Here is a 27,789-nt window from a genome sequence, read left to right on the forward strand (position 1 = left end):
CTCTCTCCCTCTCTCTCTCTCTCTCTCTCTCCTAAATCACGGTAGGCGTGAACGAAACCCGTACATCTAAAGCTTCAGGACATAATATGTGTACAATATCGGTACTGTGAAGATATTTATCAGACCTCGACTTTTTCAATCTAGATCTACATCAAGGAGCTTAGAACTATTACTGTAAGCTCCTTGATCTACATCCATTTGAAACAAATTGATGTGGAAAGGAGGGGGGGGGGTTGCTGTTGTCAGCGCTCGTGGTGTTGAGATACATAAAAACTAATAAGTCGTCAACGTCTGAAAAGGTGACTAGTGAATCTGCAGGGAAGAATAGTCCCGAAAAATACTGTAAGGTTTAAATATGGTTTCTTCTACAGCCGATGGGATGAATTATCTGACAGTGACAGAGAAAGAGTTTTCCCTATTTTGAACATTCAAAAGCTTCATTTCCGTTTGAAGATGTGTGCAGTGTGCAGTAACTCTATTCCACTGTAAAATTGACCGCTTTGCCCCATAGTGCGGTCAAAAATTCGTGGCACAATTTATTGCCAAATATGTTTCATTGTCGAACCAGACCCAGCTTTTTGCAAAATGGACTTGTACACGTAACAATTTGTCTTAACAGATCGATATTTTTGTGAGCACAGCAGGTTAGCTGTATTCTAGAAAATGCTTTTTAAAAAATATACTAATTTCAAAATCCAAGAGGGTGGTTTCTACAGGTTTTAACAAGTTTACAGCTAGGGAACTTCACTTGAAAAAGCAAGTCAGTCATTTTTGTCTAATCGCGACAGTATGTTTATTGAGCTTTTTTTCTTTCTTTTTTTTTGTGTTTTTTTTTTGTAACAAGTTCTGCCATGAAAAAGTGTCATTGGTGAACTATGACGTAGGCCATATTAAGCGTACCGGTATGAAAAATGTGTGTGAGAAGCGGAAAGTGCTATGAACAATCCCATTTTTCGCGCGACGAGATTTATAGTAATTATATATAAATTCAAGAAGAAAAGTTCTTTTCTGGCCTCAATAAGTGTTGGGGAAAAATATGGTTAGGTTAGGACAAATTGGCACAAACTGCTGTGCAAAGTATGGGTGACATTGATTCGTCCGTTAAAGAGATATTTGAGGATAAGTTGCGCAACGAATTTTGGACGCACCATAAAATGGTGGTACCGTACTAAACATTATGGTGTCCTGCTCTTTCGTCGTTAGCTATCAGTTCAAGTTTTCTAAGTACTTGTTCTTGGTCTATCCCTCCCTTTCTTTAGAGTAAAAAACAATGAGACACTCTTTTGAGAGTGAAAAACAGGGCGACACTCAGAACACAACATAAAAGTGAATACATTAGTAATTAAAAAGCGAATGCACACACAGTCAACAGTGTAGTTTTAAACTTGTAAGACTACAACATGCCCATTCACAGTTTCCTTGTTCGCTTCCTGATTCCTGCTTCACTTCACATTCACACACTTCACACTTCACACCACTGATCCGGCGACACAACTTTCTTGGGGCCTACCTGCTCGACTCGCTCAAGTGAACTAATCTTCGTCGCCTCTAGAGACGCGAGGAAGCGTTTTGGGAAAGCATGAAATGTGGGAATGGACTAGATCTAGTATCACTCAGGCAAAATAGTTGATGCTACAGTAGAAAAGAGCTGCTGACTTACTTCAGTCATTTTAGTAGGGGGCCACGAGAAGGCAGGATAAGATTAAGGACTTCAACTTTCAACTTTAAAACTGTGACATGACAAACTTTTCAGAGCAGTTTATATTAGATTCTCAGCTGACCCAAAACAACCCTCCAATTCCTTATTCTTTTATAAGTTTTGCTGAAAAAGTTGCAAATTCAAATACAGCAACCAACATTCTAGATCTAGATCTAGATCTAGAGTAATCTAATGCAAAGTGGGACAAGATGTAAATAAGGATAAGAAGGTGAGTATTCCACGCTGGTAAAAATGCTTATACTCTGTTTTGCTCTAATACAACTTGCAAGTGTCTCCTGAATTTCCCTGACTGAATTGCATTTCATTAAAGTAGATACAGCGACCTGGTGTTCAACATTCTGCCAGCTGTTAAGATATATAATATATATATACACCATAAGCCAAAAATCTTTTTATTGCAGTTTCTTTAACCCTTTTTCTTCAGAGGGGATTTCCCACAGTTCTGGAGCATTCTTTTTGTATGAAACCTGAGACCGACAAGGCCCACATAACTAAATAAAGGAAATTAGTTTGCTGGTTCTTCATTAGATGAAAGAACTCTGAATTTTTTGGCAATTGCCAAAAATAAAATTAGGAAGGTGTTCCGCAGAGGGTCGGCACTTAGGCTACTGAGCAAACTATGCAACAGTTTGGATTAGGTAAAAGGTGTTTTTGATCAGCCGGCCCTCTGCGGAACTCCTTCCAAAAATTAATATACAACATCTTCATCATTGTAGGAATTTGACCAAGCCACTGACAGCGGATCACGGGCACAGCTGTTCCAACCACAAGCCGTTCCAGAGATAAAGAATACACGTCTTTCTATAATATTTGTTGCACGTGTTCGAGAAATATTTTGTTGAAATTCAAATTCTAAAAGTTGAAAAAAAAAAAAGCAAGAAAAGATCAAGTCTGTGTATTCACCCATTTATAGTCTTAAAATAATGCACTTACTACTCATTCAGCATGTAGTAGTGTCCACCTAAACGCTCGCCATACAAAAGCACGCTCCGCTCAAATGCATGCTTTCACCATCTGACGGGTTTTTTACTTCATAATTTTGGGGTACAAACGCACGGTCACTCTCTCTAAACTAAACGCACACTCCGATCCACGAAACACGCCTACTAGTTAAGCTTGACTATTTAGGGGAAATTTTCACTACAACCTGCACAGCTCGCATAAAAGACCAGCCTAGGAAACCGGATATTTAAATTTGGTGAGAGTGCTCCTCACTCCGAACGAAGACAGTAATGGAGAGCGTTTTCACTCCCAACTTTCTAGACACACAGGTCTCGGTCTAGGGCTGGTCGGTAAAATGTTGGGGTTGGGGGACTGAACTTTATTTTTATTGGTCACTGGAAATGCATCTTTGAGAGAAGGTTTCTGATTGGTGTTTGGGTAACTGCATGTAATTGTAATGTTTAGTTAGACCTTGGCCTGATGCGCAACAGGCATGAATGCCGTAAAACACTAGACAGGCCTCTATAGGATTTAAGATTAGCCAAGAAAGCCTATTCAGCTCCGCTCGAAGAACTAAATATGAATATCTTATTATAACGTTCTTGTTCAATGAATTACAAGAGAAATGTTTTTCTGAATGTAGAGATCTATGATTCTGATGTCATCCATGAATGAATTTACGATCGGGGTGGTAGCTTGGAAAGCCATATATGTGGCTGGGCCGTTATCTCTATGACTATGACTATCTCCAACAATTTCCTCTTAGGCTATCTGTTCCAGATGTTTTATAGTGCAACATTCATTACACTGAGTCTGTCTTGCTTCTCCCCCCCAATTCATTGTGTTCTTTTTTTAACCGCAGTCGGGGAATCCTTCACAAAACAGTCACATTATCGGCCCAAAGTGACCCCAACCCCAAAGGGAGGTCACTAGAATATCAAGGCAATGAAATGACTGCGTCCCTTCCTCCCTTTGCGAAGGTTCATGTAAATGCACGCTCCGTGTAAACACGTGTTAAGAGCCCTCCCGAGCACCGTGCGTTTAGGCGGAGACTACTGTACTAATTCAAAGCTACATAAATTCTGCATCATGAGACACCTCAATGTTATGTATCTACATAAGAGTCGCCCAAGATAAATTATTGACCTTTAAAAATTAACCTTGGCAAAACTATGTGAAATCAGGGAAACTTAAAGGTGTGTTTACACTTCTATTGAGGTGCATCAACATTTGTGTTGAATGGAGTGTATTACATGGATATCAAATGGGAGGGGAATTGTTTAATGAATGAACAATGTTTTATTAAGGTACAGTATAGTTTCAAACATATTAAAAAACAGAGCTCTCATAAATATCACAAAAAGATTGGGCTTAATATTAAATGTGTTCATTTGTATTTTGCTTTTTGGAGCCATTTGTTTTGTGGAGGACACGAACACTTTTTTGTGCATGGACCGTGTTAGATTGTGGATTTGATGATCTATCATTATTCCAAGTGTCACAAAGAGTTTCAAATAAAGCATGTTAGTTGGGAGCAAATTCATGCTTCTTTAGCCGCAGTTTCGTGAGACTCCACATATAGTTCTGGATTCATATCGGGGCGAATCGGTTGGGGGTCAATTAATTGTTGGTACATGTATGTTTTGATTTTCCAAGAATTGTCTAGTGATGTTGACCCTTTAAGGTGCATTGTCATGCATGAAGATGTCTACTCGAATGACACCATGGTGAAATACGAATATAAGACGTGACACGCCAGCAACTTGTACAATGTATCCTCGGCAGTAGTTTTCACTGGTGGTGATTTGTTCATACCAACCAGACCATCCCAAACTATGACAGCTCTGTAGCCTCTACCTCATTAGGGTTCATGCACCACATGAAACCAATGGCTTCTATACAAAATGCAAATGGACACAATAAAGGTAAAGTCCAATTTTTAAATGTTATTAGTGACTGCATTGTTTTCTAATCTATTTGAAAGTACTATGTATTTTAATAAAAACATTTTTAATTCTAGAGATGCACCCTAATACTAGACCTAATCCACTTTTTTTTTTAAGTTTCTCTGATATTTCACAAAATTTTGCCAAGGCTAATTTTTAAAGGTATTTCTTAGTGATCGTATCTCAAGCAACTCTTATTAATTGTAGATGTAATATTAATGTGTCATGATATTATATGTATACAGTCAAAATTATCTAAGACAGCCACCCAATGTCAAGGAGAAAAGTGGTTGTCTTAGACAGGCGGACATTTCCCGTAGTCAGTGTCATAATGGGAAAAAATATACAATAGGCAAAATGGGAAGGAGCCATTTGTACCGTTGATTGTCTGAAACAGCTGGCCATAGTTAAAGCAGGTTCAACTGTAATGGTGATTTGATGAGTCCAAACTTTATCTAAGACATTCACTTGATGAGGTTGCAACTGATTATAGACTTCTATTATGATAAATAGCTGCGCATGTATGAGGTAAAAATACGTCTGATTTAATTATAATTTCTTTTTGCAGTTTGGTTTCCCTGTTCTCACTTAACCCCAAGTGCCTTTTTAAGCGGCTGAAAAGAAACAACTATCTTATTTTCCACTCTCTCAATGTTGTGTTGGAGGAGAAGATGCTTACGGACAGTGGCAGTGCTTCTTCTTGTTCTTTTCCTTACAGGATTTTTCTTCACTTCATGTAAGTTTTCAATAAATTTTCTATTGATTGTAAGCCTTAGATTTTTAACATTGAAAAATCCTAAAGTTACCATAATCAAAGGTAGATGGAAATATATGGCAGGAGTTTTTGCTGATCTGTTTAAGAAGCTGAACTGTTTTAAATGATATTTCAATCAAGTCTTTTTATAAGTCTGCTCTTTGTTAGGCAGAGTGAATTTATATTGGAAATTTTTTAAGTTACCTACCTTTTTACATTTTTTACATGTAATCTGATGGGCATTGCCCTACCTATAGGAGAAGTTTGGTTTCATTGGTGTGTATATTTTGTTTGGTTATAAAGAAAACTCTTCTTGTCTTTTAAAGAAACTGAACAAGGGGCTAAAACTTTACCTTCGATTTTCTCAAAACAGAATTTTTCGGGATAGCCCCGTGGGCCTAAAGGTGACCAAATGGGCTCCCTTTTTGTCAATTATATTTACTTGGTCATTATGGTCATATATTTTCAGATCATGTGTTTTACACTCTTGAACTGCTGCCATGGAATCCACCAGTGGTAAGAAAAGCTATAACAAAAGCCACCACTTTTGAATATTCAAACAGTCAGAAGGTAAAAAATAGAGACTTTGGAAGTGTCTAGGGACAGAAATTTAAAGAGAGAGCACCACATGCACTCTTTTCAACATTTACTCTAATGCCACCCTTCCTGACCATGCTATCTGCTATAGAAAATGGGTTAAAGTTTTGACTACATTATGCTGCATCTGTGTTCTCAATGTCAGTGTAGATGTTCCACTGTTACATATCTTCTTTCTATTATATCAGTATTCTCCCTTATTATTGATGTATTTTGAGGGCTGCATTCTGCAGTAGATGAACAAGTCCTGAGGTAAAAATAATGGTGATGAATTTACATTTTTTCATCTTGAATGCTCATTTTTATGAGCAGCAATTTACAGCTACCCTGGGGTTTTTTTTCCAAAAGACATCTCATGGACACAAAGATTGTTTTAATAATCTGGTGCCTCCTATGAATTATCACTTGCTGCCTTGAGTGATCTAGCTTGTTCATTATGGAATCAGTCCCCCTTGATAATGCTTTCTGTTGGAGATATTTAAATTTAAATTGTAGCCTACTGCTATGTCTTGTTTCATAGACAATGTTCAATTAACGTATTTATTAGGCAGCATGGTGGAATCAGGCTCTCGTCAATTTTTGGGCATGTAGAGTTATTGGTATCATCTTAAAGCTTGTTTACTTGTCTTTATTTGGATGGAAAGAAATATCCATTTATCTTGAATACAAGTCGAGATATTTGCGAATGAAGGAAGTGGGGGTCACCTGTTTTCAGAGGTAAAATTATTCGGAAAATGGTCTCCAAAGATTAGTTATTTCCTTAGCTTAAGAGTCCGTGGCAACTGAAAATTTACATTAATTGTACCTTTAATCAACGTTTTTCAGAAAAATCCACTCAGAAATTTCTTTAATGAGTATGAAAGGTGTTGAACCAAAAAACAAAAATTTGATAAAAATTCACAAACCTGTGGAAAAATGCAAGTTTCTTCACAATGATTATTTAGACGAAAGCCTGATTCCTACACGCTGCCTCACATTTGTATTTTGTCAACAGAGTCAGTGGTGCAAAAATGAAGAAATTTCACCTGCCCTTTGGCAGCCAGTAGAGAAGGAGATGACGATTGTCACCATGTTTATTGACCTGGGTGTTTTCAAGAAAGGAGATCAACCTCTGTCTTACCACTCCCCTTATAAATACCGACGATGGATGAGGACATTTGGCAAAATAGCAAATCACGTTGTTGCTTTTATTGAGAAAGATGAGGATGTAGAATACTTTAGGTATGTCAAGGAATTGTTAAAGTCATTTCTACTTCTGTTTTTTAGATTTGTAGACTTTTTAAAAATGATTACACAAGTATCAATGACTTTCTTCTCTTTTACTTAAGAATTTTAAAAGATTTATAATCTTTTAAGGACTTGGGATAATGCATATTTTTTGTAGCTGAATGTTTCCAGCTTTACACTTCCTTAATGGGCTTACTCTGTCAAGTCTGAAAGTCTGAATGGGATAATTGTTTGTGAATAGTTTTTGCATATTACATATAGTAAAATTATTTTCCATTATTTTTTTTCTTTCATTTTTTTTGTTCAACACCATGTGCATTGTTTTTTACCGACCACACATCCATTATTCTTGTCAAGACCATATGTGTCATGATGCGATGGAATCAAGCGCTAGTTAATTTTTGGGTATGTGGAGTTATTGCTATCCTCTGAAAGCTGATTCATTTGCCTTGATTTCTATTTAAGATAATTGCGATTGAAGGAGGTGAGGTTGCCTGATTTCAGTGGTGAAATTAGTGAGAAAATGGCTGCCAAGTTTGGTATCTCCAACTGCAAAAGAGTCCTTGAATACTGAAAAATGACATATTTTGTGCCTTTAATCAATGTTTTTCAATAAATTCACATGGAAGTCTGTTTTTATATGGAAGAGTTGAGCCAAAAAATAAAAATTTGATTAAAATTTCCAAACTAGCGGAAAAATGCCAGTTTCTCCAATTTCGTTATTTTGATGAGCGCCTGATTATGCATTCATTGTTTTTGTAAATACCATATCAACTGTTTTGCCAATACCATATCAAATGTTTTTGTCAATATCAGGTCTTTTGTTTTTTGTCAATACCATGTTCATTGTTTTTGACAACAGCACATTCATTGTAATTTTTAACGTCATATTCACTTTTGTCAATACCATATTCATCATCATTGCCTTTCTCAACCTGGATCAGGATATAGGCCACGAACAAACACTTTCCACCTTTCCCTATCCTGGGCTAGTCGCTTGATGGCACTCCATGTCTCCCCACTTTTTGTACATCCATTTCCAAATACCATATTGTCAATTCCATATTTATTATTTTTGTCAATACATATTCACCTATTTTGTGCTTACCGTATCATTTGTTTTTAACACTTCATATCCATTGTTTTTAACAACACTTTACATGTCCATTGTTTTTGCCAACATCATTTCCATTGTTTCTAATATCTTTATTCATAGCTCTAACTGAAATTTTTTTCCAATGCTTTATCTTCAGAGAAATCCGATCCTGCCTTCCACCCCGCTTGACAAAAGTAATCAAGGTCAATCGAGAGGAGCTGCCATCCTTTAAACACCTTTCACGGATCGCTGAGATTTATGCTGATCCAAGTTACCCAAAGCACTACCCCAATACAGTGAGCGCAGAGTACACCTGTGCCATGCATGCTAAATATGATGCTCTGGAAAAAGCCAGCACCGACGACACCTTTAAGAACCCCTATATAGCCTGGGTGGATGTCGGACTTTTTCGAAATCTCGATGGAACCAAGTACCGACCCTTCAAGTTGATCCCTCCGCAGACTTTCGATAAGACAGCAGTTGGATTCTCCTATGTTTGGCCCCAAAGAAGCGAGTCCTCCGTGCACACAATTATGAGACAAAACTTGGTGTGGTTAGCTGGTGGCTTAGTGTTAGCCAAACGAGAGGTACTGTGGATTTTTTGTCTTCTCTGCTTTATATATATATATATATATATATATATATATATTATATAATGATAAATAAATGAATTACAATCATTGATCCTAATGAGGAAATTTGGGTTACAATGGCAAACATACATACATAAATACATAGTTATTAATACATACATAAATACATACATAGATACATACATACTTAAATGCACAATATTATACCAATCAGAACAATTTCACAAACATGCCATTACTGGTTGCCACTGTGCAGCACCTTGTTTTTGAGCTACGGCTGTCGTGTCTTGCTCAAGGACAGACCCCAGTGACCACCCACTTAAACCCTGTATCACCGGCACTTGCTTGATGTTACTTTTGAGTCTGCACTCACTACTCACTGAGCCACTACTGGAGCCCCCACATTATGTCTGACCTAGAAAAAGTGTCATTTATGTCGTGCGTTGCAGGCGGCTGGGGATCGTTCCTAGCGGGATCTGCTCTTTCTTCTCTTTGTCAGTGTTTCTATTGTCCTCTTTTGCATCGTGATGAAATGTGACCGTTATTATAATAACCTAATATGAACCACAATTCTGTGACAGATTATCTTTTTGTGACCTTTTCCGAACAATGCCCTCCTCCACCTGATACACAGAGTCTAGGCCAGGCTCTCTATATCTCTATGTAATATCAATTATTTTTACTTCATGAGAGTCATCTGTTAAAGGAGAAAATGGGTTAGGCTGAACATATGATGTACTATACATTCATCTGTCCCAAAATATCTGTAGTATTGTCGGCATAGAAAGATGAATATCTTTCTTTCTTCTTTTTTTCTTCTTTGCTGTAAAAGATTGGAGAATGCCACTGGTAGGTTTTACTTCTTTTCTTTCTCTCTGTCATTTCTGCCTATCACTGTCTATCTTACTTTTCCCCAACATTGATTGAACATATTCATGTTGATGTGGTTGTCTTTATTCAAACAACTTTATTTATGTATAATGTGTGTGTGTGTGTCGCGGAATCAGTCACTCGTCAATTTTTGGGCATGTGGAGTTAATATTGGTATCATCATAAAACTTGTTCATTTGTCTTGCTTTCGTTGAAAAAATTAACACTTCTATCTTGAATAGGAGTCAAGATATTTGCAATTGAAGGAGATAGTGTTGCTTGGTTTCAGAAGTAAAATTAGCGAGAAAATGGCTGACAAAGTTTGGTGACTACCAAAGCTTCAGAGTCCTTGGAAAATGCAAATTTACATCTTCTGCGCCATTGTTTTTAAATCGACATTAAAGATGTTGAGCCAAACAAAGAAAATTCGAAGAAAAATTGCCCAACGTCCATAAAAATGCAGATTTCTTTGATTTCATTATTTTGACGAGCGCAGGCACTCGTCAAAATATATATTGAAATCAAAGAAACTGGCGTTTTTCTGGCCATCTGTCAGTTTTGTTCTAATTTTCTTCTATTGACTCAACACCTTTTACGTTCATTTAAAAACACATTTCTGTGTGGATTTTACTGAAAAACATAGATTAAAGGCACAAAAAATGTCAATATTTAGTTTCCAAGACCTCTCAAGCTACTGTAGTTACAAAACTTTGGCAGCCATTTTTTCGCTAATTTTACCTCTAGATGACCCTCACCACCTTCAATCGTCAATATCTCAACTTCTATTCAACATGGATGGATATTTGTTTCACTAAAAGCAATGCGAATGAACAGGCTTTAAGATGGTACCAGTAACTCCCTATGCCTAAAAATTGACGAACGCCTGATTTCACCATGTCATGCCACATATATATATGTGTATGTGTGTGTGTGTGTGTGTTTAAGTATGCAGGTACCTTAGCACAGTCAGGCACAAATAACATGAGCACAGAAAACTCAAGATCACTGATAGCTCGTACAATTTGCCAATCCCCAAATGATATCTCTTTAATTTTTTGTCATCGGTTTACCAGAATATGAATGCGGGGTCAAATACATTTATTGTCAATCGTATACACGTTTGAGCTATCCTTGCCCGACTATGTTTATGTGTGTGTGTGTGTGTGTGTGTGTGTGTGTGTGCGTATGCCATTGTAACCCAAATATCCCCACATGCTCAATGAAGTGGAATTTATTTATCAATTTATTTTTATAATTCATTTCCCCAGGTAATGCTAAAATTCACTCAAGACTATCAGGCAGCTGTGGAGGAGTTGCTTCACCGAGGTTTGTCCAACACAGACCAGGAAGTGATAGCGTCAATGTACTCTCCGGAAATGCTGAAGGAGGACTACATCAAGGTGCAGACCTTTAGGTGTGACCAAGGACAGATGGGTCTCTTTGGTCCCGACGCGCGGTATCTGTGCCTGGGCTACTTGTGTCGACACGAGTGGCAGAAGAGGGAAATGGGAGGCTCAAGATGATAATACTGACCATTGTTAGGTCTCCACTCTCTTAACTCTTTTGCTACCACGAGCCCGTGTTTCTCGGCTCTCCACTTTCTGCTTCAAAACCAGTCCTACTTTTGTAATAATCGAAACTGAAATATCAGGCTGAAGAATGATCATTTTAAACATCTTGAAATAAGTCATTATTTCCCCTTTAGTTTCATGTATATATAATACATGTGGCCAATATTAAAAACTAGCTGAGTACCCGGCTTTGCTCGGGGTAGTCGGAAAGGGAAGGGTGGAGCAGAAGGAAATATGGTCAGTTTTCTGCTGAAAGTGAAATATAACAATGACAAATTTCAAAACTAAGAAACCTGTAAACTATTGAAACATTTTAGTTCAGGACAAACAAATAGGTACTCACATGCTCATTTTTAATCCTGGAGTGATTATAGAACTTCTTCGTAGACAACATTGCATTGCAATTGGGGCAAAGACTACTTAATGTTCCAATGTCGCAAACCTACTCAGACGTGACAAGGCTGTAAGAGAATGCTTTAGGCAGAGGTTCTGCAGCCGGTACCCTCATTTTCTCGATTTTCTGCAAGTCTCCTGGCTTGCTGTCTTCAATGCCTTGGCGTCACTGCTCCTACTGGTGTACGCCACGGAGGCATTTTAGATCTACATTGCTGTCTAGCCTTTCACAGTCACACCTGGCTTCTAGATCTATATTGCTTTAGATTCGAATTTTAGATCTGCCTTGATTAACTCCTCTCTTGATCTACATTGTTTTAGTGTATTGCTGTCCATCCCTTCACAATCACAAAATACACCTGGCCCCTAGATCTACATTATTGCTTTAGCTTTAGATCTGCCTTGATTAACTCCTCTATTTCTATAGATCCACTAAAATAATGTTAAGACTCTTCTTAGATCTGTCTTGATCTGGTTTGTCTTTGAGCCTTGGGTACATTTTAGATCTGCATTGCAGTTTAGCCTTTCACAGTTGCTCCTGGCTTCTTGATCTTCTCTAGATTAAGATCTACATTGCTTTATATCTGCATTGCTGTCTCGCCCTTCACAATCACAAAATGCGCCTCGCGAAATATCACTTCCAGCACTTCGGCTGTGAAGGACAGTTACGCAGATTTGTTTAATTTCTCAGTGGAATAATCACAAAGGCCAAAGAAGGAGAGGAACTTTTTGTCAAGCATAGTTTTCTAAATTCAGGAAATGATTAAATAAAAAATCGGGCTCCATTAGGAGGACCTATCTACCTTTTTGCAAGTACTTGCCAACTTCCAACTCTGTAATTGTCGCAGTTTTATGGGGAAAAGTGACACATGTGTTTCCAAGTTGCCAAATATGCAATAGATTGACCTCAAGATCTTTCATTTGTCTGAGGATAGGTAGAATCAGAAAGTAGGTCACACATAGGGCCCGCTCCAGTTGAGGGAACCCCCCCCCCCCCCCCCCCCCCCGTAGTGAAAGAGTTACTTCGTTCAATGCTGAACGCTCCAGCAGTGAACTCCCCTCATATACTGGGCAGTTTTGTTATGGCAAAATGAAATTAGGTCTACCCAGGAAAATCGATCAAAACAAGTGGGCTCAATGGCTGTTCGAGCAGAAAAAATGTCTCTTTGACCTTTCCCATAATGCATCACGATTAGTTCAAATAACTTGGTATGGATTAGATAAAGTAATTCTTTCTATAAAAATAGCGAGGCCGAATGCAAGAATACTCGTTGCTAGTATGTGAGTGGGGCCCTAGTTTCACGAGTATTCTCCTCGGTAGCACTGAATGAGTTAACTCCGTCCCAACTGGGAAAGTTTAACCAACTGTCCTTATGTTGAGGCAGAAAAGCACACCACTTTTGGAAAGAGTAACGAACTATTATTATTATTACTTTGAGCTGTATTTCTTGGTGTGATAAATTCATTCATTATGAAAAGTCTTATCGTCAAGGTTCCTACAGACCACTATTTTATGCTAAGACTATTTTTTTTGGGGGGGGTACCAATTTATTTTCCCTACATTTTGATGTGGAACATATTTGAGCTCACCTAAAATATTTAGGAGAAATTATATTTTTTTCTTCTAACATTTAGAATGGAGAGAATGCAGCTAAGAGGGAAAATGGTCTTTTGGGGAAGATTTCTTTTAGGTAGTTGCGTCTGTCACTGGAATGCTTTCCTTACCTTAGATCCAAATTACTCAGTTCCTTCTGAATTAACATGATTGATTTTTTTATCTTTATGTGTTTCGTCAAAGGCTGCAGGAACCATGGTCTACTCTAGCTCATGATTTTAACATAATATATTACATATTACATATTGTGCTTTATTGGTTTGTTTCACAGGGATGAGAGCAGTGGGTTTTACTTTAATGATGTCAGGGAAGAGGGGAGTTCCAGACCAATCGAAAATAATGCAGTGATAGTGAGACAATGAAGTACTGAAATTTCTTTTTCTGCTATTGTGGACTTGTAAGAAATATTTATACATTTCTGATATACATTTTCATTCTTTGACCTCTTCACCGCTGTGTTAGTGGGTGGTTGGCGGGTGCTCTGGTGTGGTTTGCTTCTTCTTTTCTATCAAACATCTATCGTCCTTATCTCCCTTCCTTCTTGTTTATGTTTGTTACTCTCTTGTAACACCTCTAATCTTCTTGCGCTCATATGACCTTATGCAGTTGCGAGCGCCGTAAAACCTCTACTAAAACCAAACTGCTGTGTTGACGTATGTACGTACTCGTGTTCTCCCAAACCGGTTCTCGAACATTTTTTCTAATGGTTCATAATTTATAGAGGATGTTCTAGAAGAGGTATTTGCATCTAGTGTTTTATTTATTATTGATAAGTGGAAATAAGCTATGGCTTTGTTTAAACCTCTTTTTTCGGGAACAGTGAACGTTTTATCTTGTCTGTACAAACGTAAATGGAAATGCTTCAGTGCTGAAAGAGTTAAGAGGATGGGATTAAGAAATTAGAATATATTTTGGTAAACATATCAGCATTTTACTGTGCCATCTCCTGGGGTGGGGGGGGAGGGGGAGACAATTTGTGTACTGTGTAATGGGGAAATTTTTTTTTTTTATTGTTAATTTAAATATGGTTTCTGTTATCGATACGCACACTTTTTTTGTCATTTGTGTGAAAATTATATTTTGAATATATATATGCTTTGGAACTGTCAATGTTATCTTTGAATTCCCTCAGAATGCCAGTTCCGTAGCTAGAGTTTGCCCGTGGTTAGAAAAAGGACGGTATCAAGTGAGTTAAAGTTCTTGAAAACTACAATAATATTCACACTTGAGCAAAGACATAAATCCATGACTGTATACCCATACTTTAACACTGACATAAATTATGCATGCTCATACTTTTGCACGTTCAAACGTACACTTGCACACATGTAGGCCTAGCTAGACTCACACAAGCATACATTTAAAAAATTTGTTTCAGGTGGTGTGTATTCACAAGTAGTATATTTGTGCGTAAGTGTAGTGCCAATCTAAAAGAAGTCAGGATCATCAGGCAGGGTGTTCAGGCAGGATGTTTAGTGGAGAGGAAAATGATCCTGATATAGAAAGGAAAGTTCTTTCATTTAGCAGGTAGGCGTATTGATTTTGTTCTGTTTTGTTGTAGCGTTAATTGACAACCGCCTGCCACAACAAGTAGGCCTAATGGATAATAATTGATCATCACGTTTGAAGCCGGCCTTGCCACTCTTAGCTCATCTTTTCATTTCATCTGTCAACTTGGCCATCTACTTTTTATAGATAATTTTGGTTTTGAATTTTATAGAAGGAAAAAAGGTTTTCATTCCACACCTTCTGCAACCAACATCATGTATTGGTACAATACTTAATTGTTTGAAATGAAGCGCATAGATTTTATTTTCCATTTGCATCATGAAGGAGTTATATATTTGTATTTTTCTCACTTATTTTTCCCAAGTCAGCCATTAAATTTGTTGCTCATTTTCATCAATTTATTCCCTACACCGTGCACATGGCTTATAGCTATAGTCTCTTACACTTCATGCATAATTTTTTTTATTGGTACTTAACAAATGCTTGAATTAGAACTTATCAAATTTCACCTTTGTTTTACCTATTGTTGCTCTAACTTTTCACACTGATCTCTTAATCCATTAGTCATGAGCCTGGTGCTATTTTTTGTGCAATTGTTTCTCAAAATGTGTATTTGAGAAAGAGCTTGTTTATAGTCTGCAGTTCCTTGTACCTGATATAGTTAGAGGTTTGTTTAGTTATAGAGCTGCATACTTTGTACTTAATGTTTGATCCAAGAATCTTATCCCTAACCTTAACCCTCAGTCTAACCCTATCTGTAACCCTAACCTTCAGAGATGTTGAAAGAGCAAATACAGGAGAAATTATCTAAGACGGCCATCCATTGTCAAGGAGAAAAGTTGTTGTCTTAGACAGGTGAACGTCTTGGATAGGTGTCATTATAATATATAGATAAAACTCATGTTGGAAGTCAGAAGTGGCTGTTTGTACAGGTAATTGAGACAGGTGGCCTTCAAAACAGGCTCGACTGCACTCTGTTTAGGCAGCGATATAGTCCTATTATGTGTCTCCTAACTCTATCAATAAAATCAACATCAGCTTCTATTAATTACATTATTATACTATAACAAATAGACCTAACCATTGTTATTCATTCTTATACTGATCCATTTAAATGTTGGAATATCATTGTACCTACTCACTCACATTTTCTTAGTTAATGATTGTTAGATATGAATAAGATCACTAACATGGCACCCAAAAAAGGGACACGGGACAACAAAAAAAGAACGAACATCAGCTGCCATTATTTACTGCGTATGTTTTTAATACAGCTTTGTATGTCTTACAAGTAGTCAGGATATTTTTCTCAAAGTTGGCGTTTGCTCATGATTATTTCCAAGTTATATATGAAGTGAAATGTCAGACCTAAAGCTGTTGGGAACTTGATGACATATTGTCAGCCAGCTCTTCAGATATAGAAAGCCTGAAATTTTTAATTAATAAATTATTATTTTTTTCAGTTTCTTAATGATATTGTTTGAGTATATCGGAGAAATGTTTTGTCAAAATTCAAATTCTAAATGTTGAGGAAAAAGAAAGCATGTGTTAACGGAATGAAACAGTTTTGTTTTTTTGTCTCCCCAAAAGAATTTTGCTTTCTTGGTTTAGTACAATAGAACTGTTTGCCAACAATGTTTTCTCTGTTCATGTCATTGCACTTTTGAGGTGAACCAAAGCTGCCTTATCTGAATATATGCACACGTTAGTGTGTGCCCAGATTACATTGATGAGTTAAATCTGAACAAATAAGTGTTATTTTGTCAGCCCTTCAAGTCATATATATTATATATATGTATATTTAGTTAACCTTATGCCCTTCAGGCCATGGTTTACCTTGAACCTTTCGAACCATGTCTATTTTACCCAGGTCATTCAAGGCATGTTCAATTTGCGTTAGGCCCTTCATGTTTAATTAACATTAGGCCGTTTAAGGCATATTTGATTAACATACGGCCCTTCAAGGCATGTTCATCATACCTTAGGATTTTCTGGCCGTGCTTCACCTTGGACCCTTTCTGTCTCTCTGTCACTGTCTCTCTCTCTCGTGGGAGAAAATGGTCACGTTGTGTGTTGTGCACCGTATGCAGTGTGTACCTCTGGCAATCAGTTCGTTCGCTGTCGGTATGGCGCTGCAAATTTACTTCAGGACCGTACAACTCGGACAGTTGGCGGTGTGAAAGCATGAATACTTGTAGGCCTACTATGTTTTATATATTTATATATTGTTTAGGCACTCCTTTTCGTACAATACTGATGAAGAATCCACATTCAACAAAGTTGACCCCCCCCCCTACAACAAAGTGAAAAAAACGTCCACCGTTTTTGTTTTTTTAAAGAAAAATATACAAACTTATACTTATATCCCAACACTCACTAAATCAATGCCAAACGTGGACCTTGAATAAGACATTAGAGCAAAGAATTACATTTGAAATGCGATGCCTTAGAAAAGCAGTAAAAAAGACCAGGCGAGACAAAATTAGAAACTCAGTAATCCGAGAAATGGTGGGCACAAATGATGTCGTGCATCACATCCAACACGAAAGAATCCATTAATGGTTCAGACATCTCCTACAATTACCAAAACACCCTCCAACACAACGTGCCTACATCCAAAAATTCGATGGCAGCAAGGCTAGAGGGCGCCCGAGAAAGACCTGGATAGATGGAGTCAGGGAAACATTAACCACCCAGGGCATCCCCCTGACCCAAGCTCTCCGGCTGGCGACAGAGAGACGTCTCTTTCTTCCCGCGACACCCAAAAGGGTATAAACGGAGGATAAAAGTAAAGTATATAAACAGCCTCCTACATTCAGTAGGGGTGAACTAGAACTATGAAATTGATGCCAAACTTTTTTATACATTTTTCTATTCCTTGGGCAAAGTGGACGATGCCGTAAGTTAGAGTATGTTATAACTACAACAGTTTGAAGATTGAAGCCAAGCTCATTATTCTATTCTCTATTCTACCTTAAGTTATTGCATGCATGCATGAGTATGAGTGGCATCAAGTAGAGGAAAGTCCATGTGTCAAAAGAAAAGAAAAAAATGCACATTTGTTAATAGATTCAGTCGGACATGTACAGGCGGCTCATGTTTTTAATTGCAGATTATGAGAAAGATACCCAGAAAAGGACCTTACAATACATTATTGATTCTAGATACATGTACATCACATTTCATGTAGATTCTACTGCTGTGATGGAAAGTTGATGTGAAGAAGTTTTTGGGGTTTTTAATATTTTAAAATAATAATGTGAAGAAAACAATGGCTGTGAACATTATTATCATGGACTCCAATCTTGGTCCAAATGCAGCGTTTTGTGATACAATTTTTCTTTTTACTTTGCCGGTCTCTATTTACCCATCTGTACGAATGTACAGTATGATGAATTCCGTAAAGAACAGCCTGTCTCTTGATCATGAAAAGCTTAGGTGTTCTTGTGTTTTTACAGCAAAGCTCTTGCGTTTTCTTAAGAAAGTCTATATAGATTTTACAAATGTATGTTCTACTTTACACACGCTTTTTTCTGAGAGCTAATTTGATCATCTACTTAAAATTAATCATTTTTCCATGTGCTAGGTTTCTTGTAATTGTAATATACAGTATCTGAATTAGTACTACCATGTGTCATTATACATGAATGAATGAATGGAGCTACATTGTGTATTTGGATTTAGGGAATTTACTTATCTTCTTCAGAACATTCCTCCGAGTGCATACGTTCATTTTTCAAATTCTACTGTACGTTTTGCTGCTATAGATTTGTGATATATAGAGTCTGGATATCTTTAAATATGGTTAGACCGGCGCCTGTGGTGTAGTAATTAGGCACTTTGTTGTCGTACACAGCAGGCCTGAGTTCGATTCCGGGGAGAATTTTTAAGGAGTATCTCGGCTTTTCTGCTAAGATGTTGTATCCCTCTCAGCCTGGGTTGACGCTGACAGGCAGGACTGGAAGCCCTTCTCCTAAATGCCCTAAACAAAAAAAGAATTAAGGTGGGCAGCCGATAGCCCAAAGTGACTACAGTCGAATCTGCTATTCAGCAGGGCTACCCTTTCTCTCATCTCTTTTCTTTTTTTTTTCAAATTGCCTCTCAAAAATATGACCTGGGGTTTACAGTGATTTATAGATTGTTACTGTATAAAATTTTGTCAAAGCTTAATATCCCTCAGAAAAATCTTTACTTATTTGCTTACTATTACTATAATTATTATAGCCAGGGTTTTATGACATAAAAGAAAAGCCTCTCCATGACTGGACTTCGCATGTCGAAGTAAGCCTTGTAATTCTTTACTTAAATATCTTGGTACATGTACAGTTTTAAGGTACCGTACATGTTTCCCTATATTTTAAAGTATTGTTGTAAGCCTACAAATCTAAAAAAATCTTATGTCTATCCTTATATTTTTTACCAATTTTATTGGACATTTTTACATGACAAATGTTTCACACCTGTGAAAATGTAAAATGAACTTGCGTTAAAAGACATTCTTTGCTTGTACTTATAAGTTTTTAAGAAATCGTTGAGCTCTTTGTGCTATCCTTAAGTGTCATTGTACTTTCTAGAGGTTTTTCGCCTCTGCGTATGTTTTTTAAAAGGTATTATATATGCGTGTACGAGTTCAGTTTTTGGAAAGGAAGTATGATGAGTCACTGTCACAGCTGAATGAATTGAAGAATCAAATTCACCTTCAAGATTGTACGGAATAAATTTTTACGTCTCATTGAGTCTTTGGTCCAGGTTCATTCGTCGTTATCTCTTTCCCCAGATTTTTTAGTATGTGTTCCCATTATGAAGCTTGAGGGACCTCTGATTATAAGTATTTCATTGGAGACGTTTTTCAACAAATACCCATTCTGTGGGTGGTTGATGGGTGTTTGCCATGGTCTGCTCCTGTTACTTATTTTTGGGTTTGCAAACAATGTAACTGAATGAGATCGAAAGTAGTTCCATACTGTCTTTTGATATTTAAGTTCTTCAAGACGAAGATTACTAGAGGTGTCACAAGAGAGCAACAAACACACAAAAAAAGAAGGAGGGGAGATAAGGACAATAGATGTTTGATAGAACAAAAGGAGTAAACCATATCAGAGCACCCGCCAACCGTCCACTGAGGTGAGGTCGGTGAGGAGTTCCTCAATGTTACCTCAGTAGAGAAGATAGAAGAGAAAGTTTTAGGACCAGTATCTGTGATGTGGCGGTTAGACGCTTTGCTGTTGCACACAAGTGATCTGTGTTCAATTCCTGAGTGGGAAGAATTTATATTGGGTATCTCAGTCTTACTACTGGGATGTTGTATCCCTCTCGACTCTCAGCCTTAGTTGACCCCTAACATGCAGAGTCAGAAAACCACCTCCAAAATGATCAAAATTGTGTCAATGGCAGGGCTGCCCACCCACCACCATATGATTTTGTAATCAACAGATTGAAAATTAGTAAACTGGTATAAAAATTCGTAATATGGCTATGGAAATCTTCTTTGATAGGGTGTCAAGGACAGGGGATGTGGGTGGTTGATGGATGCTCTAATGTGGTTTGCTTCTTCTTTCTTATCAAACACCTATCATCTTTATCTCCCCTCTTTTATTGTGTTTGTTACTCTCTTGTAACACCTCTAATCTTCAGCACTTATATAAACTTATTGTATTGCAAGTGCTGTAAAACATTTACATGTACTAAAACTAAAGGACAGGGGATGTAGTCCACTGCATTATAAATATGTAACGTAAACGAAGGCGTAATGATACAAAAAGGCAGGAGTTTTCTACCACGTTATTGATCTGTTTCCCTTACTCTTGGCATGGGCACTTCTTAAGTCTAATGCGTTTTTTTTTCTAAGGGCAAAGGGGACCTGGGGGCTCTCATGGTCAAGAGGTTACGGTGTTCAAAAAACTTTCATTCAATAATAGGTCTCAGGTTAGAAACCAGACAACGATGAAAAATTTTCTTCTGTAAAATTGTCACCTTTCACCTCCTTTCCTGCTCTTTTAACAATAATTTGTCGTCGGCTTTCATCTCCACTTTCTGCCCCAACCTCCTCACCTCCTTTGCCCCCTCCTCTGGGCTCCTGACTCTTTCTGCAGCCTTTCTACTGCTATTCCTTGACTCCTTCTTACCTCTGTCTTTCCACCACACCCCTGATCTTCTGGTAGGAAAGATCTACACCTAGCCTTCTCGGACAAGAGCGAAAAATCTCAGAGGTCCGGTGTGCAAGTTGTGCACATAAAAGATCCCTTGGAGGTCTAAAATCGATAAGAGTAGGCTTCAGCCGTCACCTGGGCAAAATTCAAAATTTCCTACCAACTGAAAACGTTTTGTGCGTCCCGCGCGCTCACTTGACCTTATGCAGTTACGAGTGCCGTAAAACATTTACCCAAAAAATAAATAAATAAAAAGTAGACTATCCGGGTTGGTAGTTTTTCTATTTTCTCCCCTTATAAAACCAGGAAGGTTGGCAGTGGGTTTGGGTAGTCAACAAATTTTTTAAAAGTCAGAGTCAAGGTATTTTGGTAAAATTGAATAAAAATCGTAATGATTCCGTCAAATTTGTAATGGTGGGCAGCCCTGCAATAGGGGTATAAAAATACCTAGTTTTAGACAGTGTAGCGCTCAACTAGATAACTGCCATGTTTTTCCACAGACCAGTCTGAGTACAAAAAAATATATCGACACAATTATGGACATTCAGTGCTGGAAGGCAAGCCAGACAGCCAGCCAGAAAGTTTACTTTTAGTAAGCATTTATTTTATGGCACTTGCAACACAAATTGGTCATACAAGTGCCAAAGACTAGACTTAGACTTAGAGAAGTTACTAGAGAGTAACATAATACATGCATACAGAAAAGAAGGAGGAGAGATGAGGACAAGAGATGTTTGATAGGAAAGGAGAAAAGCACACAAGAGCATCCGCCAACCACCCACAAGGAACTTCAACATCGACACAATTACAGCCATTCAAAGCCCAAGAGAAGTAAAATGACTGCCCGAAAAATATACATATATATATATATATATATATACACATGTGCACTGTGTAATGACACCAAATTCAAAAACACAAAGCTTAGTTCGAAACAGAGACTTGTGTTGAACATACACAATGAAACAAATAAAAAACTTCATACCACACATTCTGATGAAGTATGACTAACATGTTTATTGACTTCAAAATGGACAACAGAGGAATGGTCATTGAGAAAACAAAACGAACAAAAACAATGGTACATATTATTTCTTCTGATGAACAAATGTTTTTCATGACTAACATTTTCAGAACACATGTTATAAAAGTTATTGCAACCACCCAATCAAACTGATTGTAAAATGGCATCTCAATGATAAAATATTGCCACAGGCTTTTTCCTTAACCATAAAGAACCTGCATTATAAACAGATTTGAAAAGAAAAATACATTTTCGTTACAATACATAGATCTATACATTGGGACTCATCCACCTTTCCTACAACTTTGCACAAATTACACTTAGTTGAAGAGAGCTTGGGGAAGGAGTCATGACTTTAAAATTAAAAAGGGAAAAAAAATCCCTTCCCCTTTGAGCTCAACACGAAAAAAAATATTACAACATCAGAAGAGCAACAGAGTGAAGAAAAACATACTGAGCACGAATGAGTAATAAATCCATAAAAGACTTGTGATCAGAGGCTGAACAACAATAATACGATATAACATATGACAGAAATGCAACTCAAAGGCCCCACATGAATTCCATAAAACATTTTACAGTGGAAAACAATCTCACTACTGCCACACTAAAACAGTTGGAAACATTTTCTCTACCTTCTACTAAAAGCAAAGTAATAATCAAGGCCAAGGCACAACTGTATCAATGCTAGCAACTGAAAAGTTAATTACTCTAAGAATGGCAACAAGAATAATAATACATAGAGTAACTTACAGTTACAGTTCATCCTTGAAAGTCTGACAATGACCAATGCATCTCAGCAGAGGAAATTTCTTCAGCAAAATAGAAGAAATGAGGATTAAGATGATTTGTAGCTTCTGCTATGACCAATTATAAGACAAATTCTGGCAGAAAAGAATTTACATTTTGATTTTGAGCAGCATGTGGGCACCTCTCTTGGTTTCTGTGTTCAGCATTTCTAATTTGTGAAGCCTCATGTTATTGATTTGCTGCCCTCTGTGATCGCTGCTCCTTAATGGAGTCTGTCAGAAGCTAGGCTCTACCATGTCAAGAAATTCATGTTGAAGTACTTCAGGGGCATTTTCAAGGTGTCTTTGTAGCATTTTTTTGGGGGGGGCGCATCAACTTTACTGTTCCCTGAGGACAGCTCAGAACAGAATACAGCCTTTTTGGGATTCTGAAATCAGTCATACGACATGGCCAGCCCTGCTAGCGAAGCTAAGTCATATTGAGCAAAAATAATACAGAGTTGCTTTTCAGCTGACAAACCCAGAACACAGGCCTTTATGCAATGAATGGTTACAATACACAAAAGTAGAATTGTACAGTAAAAAATACCTGGACATGAAGAACAATCACAATTTGTTCACAACTTTTTAACTTAACTTAGAAGAACATCCAGGTCTGAAAAAAAACTGACTTTCAGAAAATTCAGTCAGCTTTTTGCCCCAGATCTTCTTTCTCTTCAAACAACTAGTGCTACTTTTCTAATCTCATTCTACGTTGCCCTATGACATTCTGAGGGAAACAAGTACAATAAATAGAATAGATGTTTAGATGTTAGATTTTAGTAGATGTTTTTTACACCGTCATCAACAAAATTTAGATTATGTATGAAGCTGGCTTGGACCTTGCCTGTGAGGGCCAACCCGATCCAAGAGGAATACAACATCCTTTCAGACAAACCGAGAAACTCCATAAAAATTCTCCCGACTCAGGAATCAAGCTCTGGTCTCCTGCGTTTGGCGACAAAACGACTAACCACCACACCGCCCACAGACATCTGTAAAAGACAGTGTGTATAAAATATCCAGGGTGTGACATTAAAACAAAATGAGTATAGCAAAGATTATTAGAATAACATCAAATCTGAAAATGTCTGGTCTAAAACTCTGTTTTGGAAAATCTGAGAGCGAGTCTTCATCATAGCAATAGGAAAAGGACTGGGACAATAGAAACAGTTTTAGAACCTGTGTTTGTGAGAGAAAGAAAACTACACCAGTGCATAATTTGCCGAAGTCAACTACATCAGTTTTAGCTGGAACTCGAACCATGAACAAGGAAGACATTCTACATTGAAATGTTGTCATTGACTTACTTGATCCTCATAATAACAATAGTTCGTCTGAGAATGTCTTGACAATGACCAGTACATCTGCAGAAAAGAATATTTCTCAAAGAAAAAAGCAAGCAATAAGAATTAAGATGATTTGTGGCTTCTGCTTTTGCCAGTGAGACCAATCCTAGCAGAGAAGAATTTTATCACATTATGAGTAATTAAAAGCTTCGATTTCACTGCACCCACTAAAATCTTGTTGTGTACCAACCAAAATTTACAAAAAGAATATTCAACAGTCCCCAGACTACCCTCAATAAGAAAATGGAGAATAAAATAGACAAGGTAGCAGCTTTTCCTCTCTAACTTTGTAAAACGGAAAAATTTCAAGCCAAAAATAAATGACTCCATTTTTTTTTTTTTAGAAAAAAAGAGAAAAAATACAGTCCATGCCGTTAACAACCACCAGTCCAAATGATCACTTCCTACTTCCACCCTTGCACTAAAAAGAATTATAATGACACTGGTCCAAGACATTCACCTCGACAACAGGTGTTCATCTTGTACAGGTTTGACAGCCCATCCTACTCTGTTGATAGAAGGCCTACAGAAATATTCACAGGTGTCATGGCACTCCATTCCCATCCCTGACACCAACAATGTCATTTTACTTATCAAAAACAAACATTCTTCTTCGGTGACAACCACAAAACTTTGAAATAGAACAGATCAGCAGACAGACAGCTTTCCAGGGGATTCCATTGAATGGATCTGATCAGCGTGATGTCCTACTGCACGAAAAAATGTGACCTTTTTCATGTCACAGCACCTTTCCAAAACTACAATATTATTTTGATTGAAAGATTCAGTAATTCAAACATGAAAAGAGCACTAAATACTAAATACCATTTCTGTAACAGTCAAAGCAGAGTCTTCCGTATACATCAAACATCCTTTAATTCATTTCACTACGTACAACTGATAGTCAGAACACTGCCTTGTTAAAAAATATTCTGCTCACTAACAGACATGAAAACATTGCCTGCTGCTACCCCAATGTTCGCAAGTGAAGTATAATATAATAATATAATAAGAATAATTTTTTTCCCTTTCAGAAATACAGTACAGTATGCTCTCATCTGAACTTATCAGACATTACCAAAATTAGATTGATCATGCTCAAGCTGCAACAGCACACATTTTATTTGTAGTTCTCCAACCCAAATTATTCACGATGTAAACCTAAAATTGAGCTAAAAAAATTGACGTGCAGCTTTATTACCTTTTGCGCTGTCAACTAAGGGTACATTAAATACTAAAGTTTAAATAAAACTGTGCTTTGCTTATTTAACACATTAAAACAATGCTTCCTCAACCCAATACAATATCACAGAATATCACATTCACATACTCAAAAGGCAATAAAACCCATCATTTTACTGCTTGGAAATTCAAAGTTGAAACAACCTTAACTTTACAGGAAATGTAAAATAAGCAGACAAAAAATAAACATTTACCCCAAAGCCAGTCAGAATTTAACAGACTTTTTTGTCCTTTTTTGCCATCTCTTTGCCAAAGATCTACTAAGAACATATCAGCAAATTTCAAATGCAGAGATGGGTGAATTCAAAAGGAAAAAAAAAGGATTAAAAACATTACTACGCACATTGTATTAAAGTACAATTTTCAGTACATTGTATATCATATTTGAAAGAGAAATTACTTTGAATTTTGCCATCATTTATCACTTTTACGAGTATTACAATAAAAAATCTGTCTACATAACTTCAATCCATGACTTTTTCTTATAATGGTAAAGGAAGAGCATCTGTCCAAATCTTGCTCAAATATAATCCACAGGAAAGCTAATTATCAAGCAACCAAACCAAAGACAAAAAGAACCAATGAAGACTTACTAAAAAGAAACTTTTATTATCTCTCTTTCACACATCTCAGCTGAGAGACACACTATATTACAAACAATAAATAAAAATCACAAATCACAGACCAATTGTCTACATTAAAGCCAAATATTGCACGGAGAGAAAAAATGGATGAATGGGCACAAAAAATGGCACAGACATGTGTACATGAGATAAACTGTAATAATTCATGAGAAATTTTACTTTAAAGATTTTTTTTTTCTCTTTCTTTTTTAAAAGTATGCGGCTATGTCATGATAGGCAATGTACTAAGCAACTGTTTGACATTTCACTGCTATGCTCCATTTTATATTTGAAAACAATTCTATAATATAGCTTGTAGACATTTTACCATTTGACAGGCTGCCTGTACAAGGACGCATTTATTGAAATTCATTGCCAAATTCTCTCATCAGAATTAAGATAGCCCCCACAGCCCCTATATTGGTAAACCCGAAACGCATTGCAAAAAATTGAATGGGAAAAATTCCAGTTACAAACTGTACCAAAAATTGTATTCTACAAGACGGACCACTCCTTGTTATACAAACATCACTGCCAACGCTAAAGAAGACATTTTTTTTCACTCCTCCAATCCAGGTTCTTCTTGAATAATCTTTGATCTTTTCCTTTGTACACAAAATACGTCACTTCCCCAAACCAGTTAACGAAAAGCAAGAATATAGACGCCCCCAATGGTATTAAAGGACTTACAGAAAAAAAAATAAAGCAATGAGAGAATTGACCCATTGTACCCGAGCTACGAGTATATTCATAGCTGCCGCGCGCTTCCATCCACAGAGCTACAACAATAGTCGTAGCAAAACACCAGTCCACAAAATCGAGTCCGAACCACTTATCCAGGTTTCTATTGAAAATAATAGGTCACTTGTAGCTTGTAAAAACTTTTGCTCGCTTGTTTTGATCCAGTTTTTCGCCAAATACGAGTTAGTTTTGTTGTTTTGTCACCACAAATCTTAATCATGGCAAGAAAGCAAGTACTGAAATCTTCATGGACAAGAAGAATTTAAAAAACAGCCACAAAGAAACAACAGTGTCACAGCTATTTTTGAGCTTGTTAAAATACATGAACCTTGTTTTTTCTTTTGTTTTAGGCATAAGCAGCAAAGAAAGTGAAAGTAGAAGTAAATCTAGAAAAACAAGGCGATGGGATTGACTTTAGTGTCTTGAAAACTTTGAAGAAAGGCTACATCTAGACCATGTAGGTATAGCTTTACTATAAGTTGTTATGTGTAAATCGATGAGTCACAGTCGGACCAAGAATATATTTGTTTTCTTGGCTCTTTTCTTCATCTTTCTCCCTAATAATATTAAAAGAATATTTTAAGTAAAATCTAAGCGATATTTCATTTGATACCTTGAATAGTTCGGGCACAATGCATGTGTCACGTTCAGACTGATTTTTTCCCCCGGCTCGCGGCAAGCCAGGTGGACACAAGTGCACTGCGGCGACAACATAGGGTGAATTGGGTTAAGCAACCAAGATTGTATTCCAAAGGTACTCGGAAGCCACTCTTAAAGTAAAATTTCTTCCATTTCATTTCACTTGACAGGGAGCAGTACAGGTAATGCAAAGGCCTGACTGATTAAATGTTGGAACACACATTTTAAATAAAAAATTGATGGTCCCAAGAAGCCTTGAGCAAGCGCATGATTTTGTGCATCAAAAACACATGAACATAGTAAGAACATTCCTGAAGAGCAAGGAAAATTGAACAATGGTGAAAACGACGATCAAAAAAGACAATCACATAGAGCACGCCGGGTAAAAGTAGATTGCACAC

The 27,789-nt window shown here is 37.2% G+C and overlaps 1 protein-coding gene across 3 annotated transcripts; it reads left to right on the plus strand.

The window, feature by feature from the left end:
* Positions 1–981: 981 nt before the first annotated feature.
* On the plus strand, positions 982–17,298 carry LOC101857544. 3 transcript variants are annotated; one of them, XM_005091873.3, is made up of 7 exons: positions 982–1,928; positions 5,177–5,344; positions 5,832–5,878; positions 6,954–7,180; positions 8,440–8,869; positions 11,014–11,145; positions 14,457–17,298. In XM_005091873.3, the coding sequence occupies exons 2-7, from the start codon at positions 5,260–5,262 to the stop codon at positions 14,517–14,519; spliced, it is 984 nt and encodes a 327-aa protein (XP_005091930.1). In that variant the 5' UTR covers positions 982–1,928; positions 5,177–5,259; the 3' UTR covers positions 14,520–17,298. The 3 variants fall into 3 exon arrangements, with proteins under 3 accessions (XP_005091930.1, XP_005091929.1, XP_035829830.1); XM_005091872.3 differs by lacking the exon at positions 14,457–17,298 and having other exon boundaries at positions 984–1,928; positions 11,014–11,996; XM_035973937.1 differs by lacking the exon at positions 14,457–17,298 and having other exon boundaries at positions 984–1,928; positions 5,877–5,878; positions 11,014–11,996.
* Positions 17,299–27,789: the final 10,491 nt, after the last annotated feature.

Source organism: Aplysia californica, unplaced genomic scaffold (genome assembly GCF_000002075.1).
Source record: "Aplysia californica isolate F4 #8 unplaced genomic scaffold, AplCal3.0 scaffold00037, whole genome shotgun sequence".
Taxonomy (NCBI): Eukaryota; Metazoa; Mollusca; class Gastropoda; order Aplysiida; family Aplysiidae; genus Aplysia; species Aplysia californica.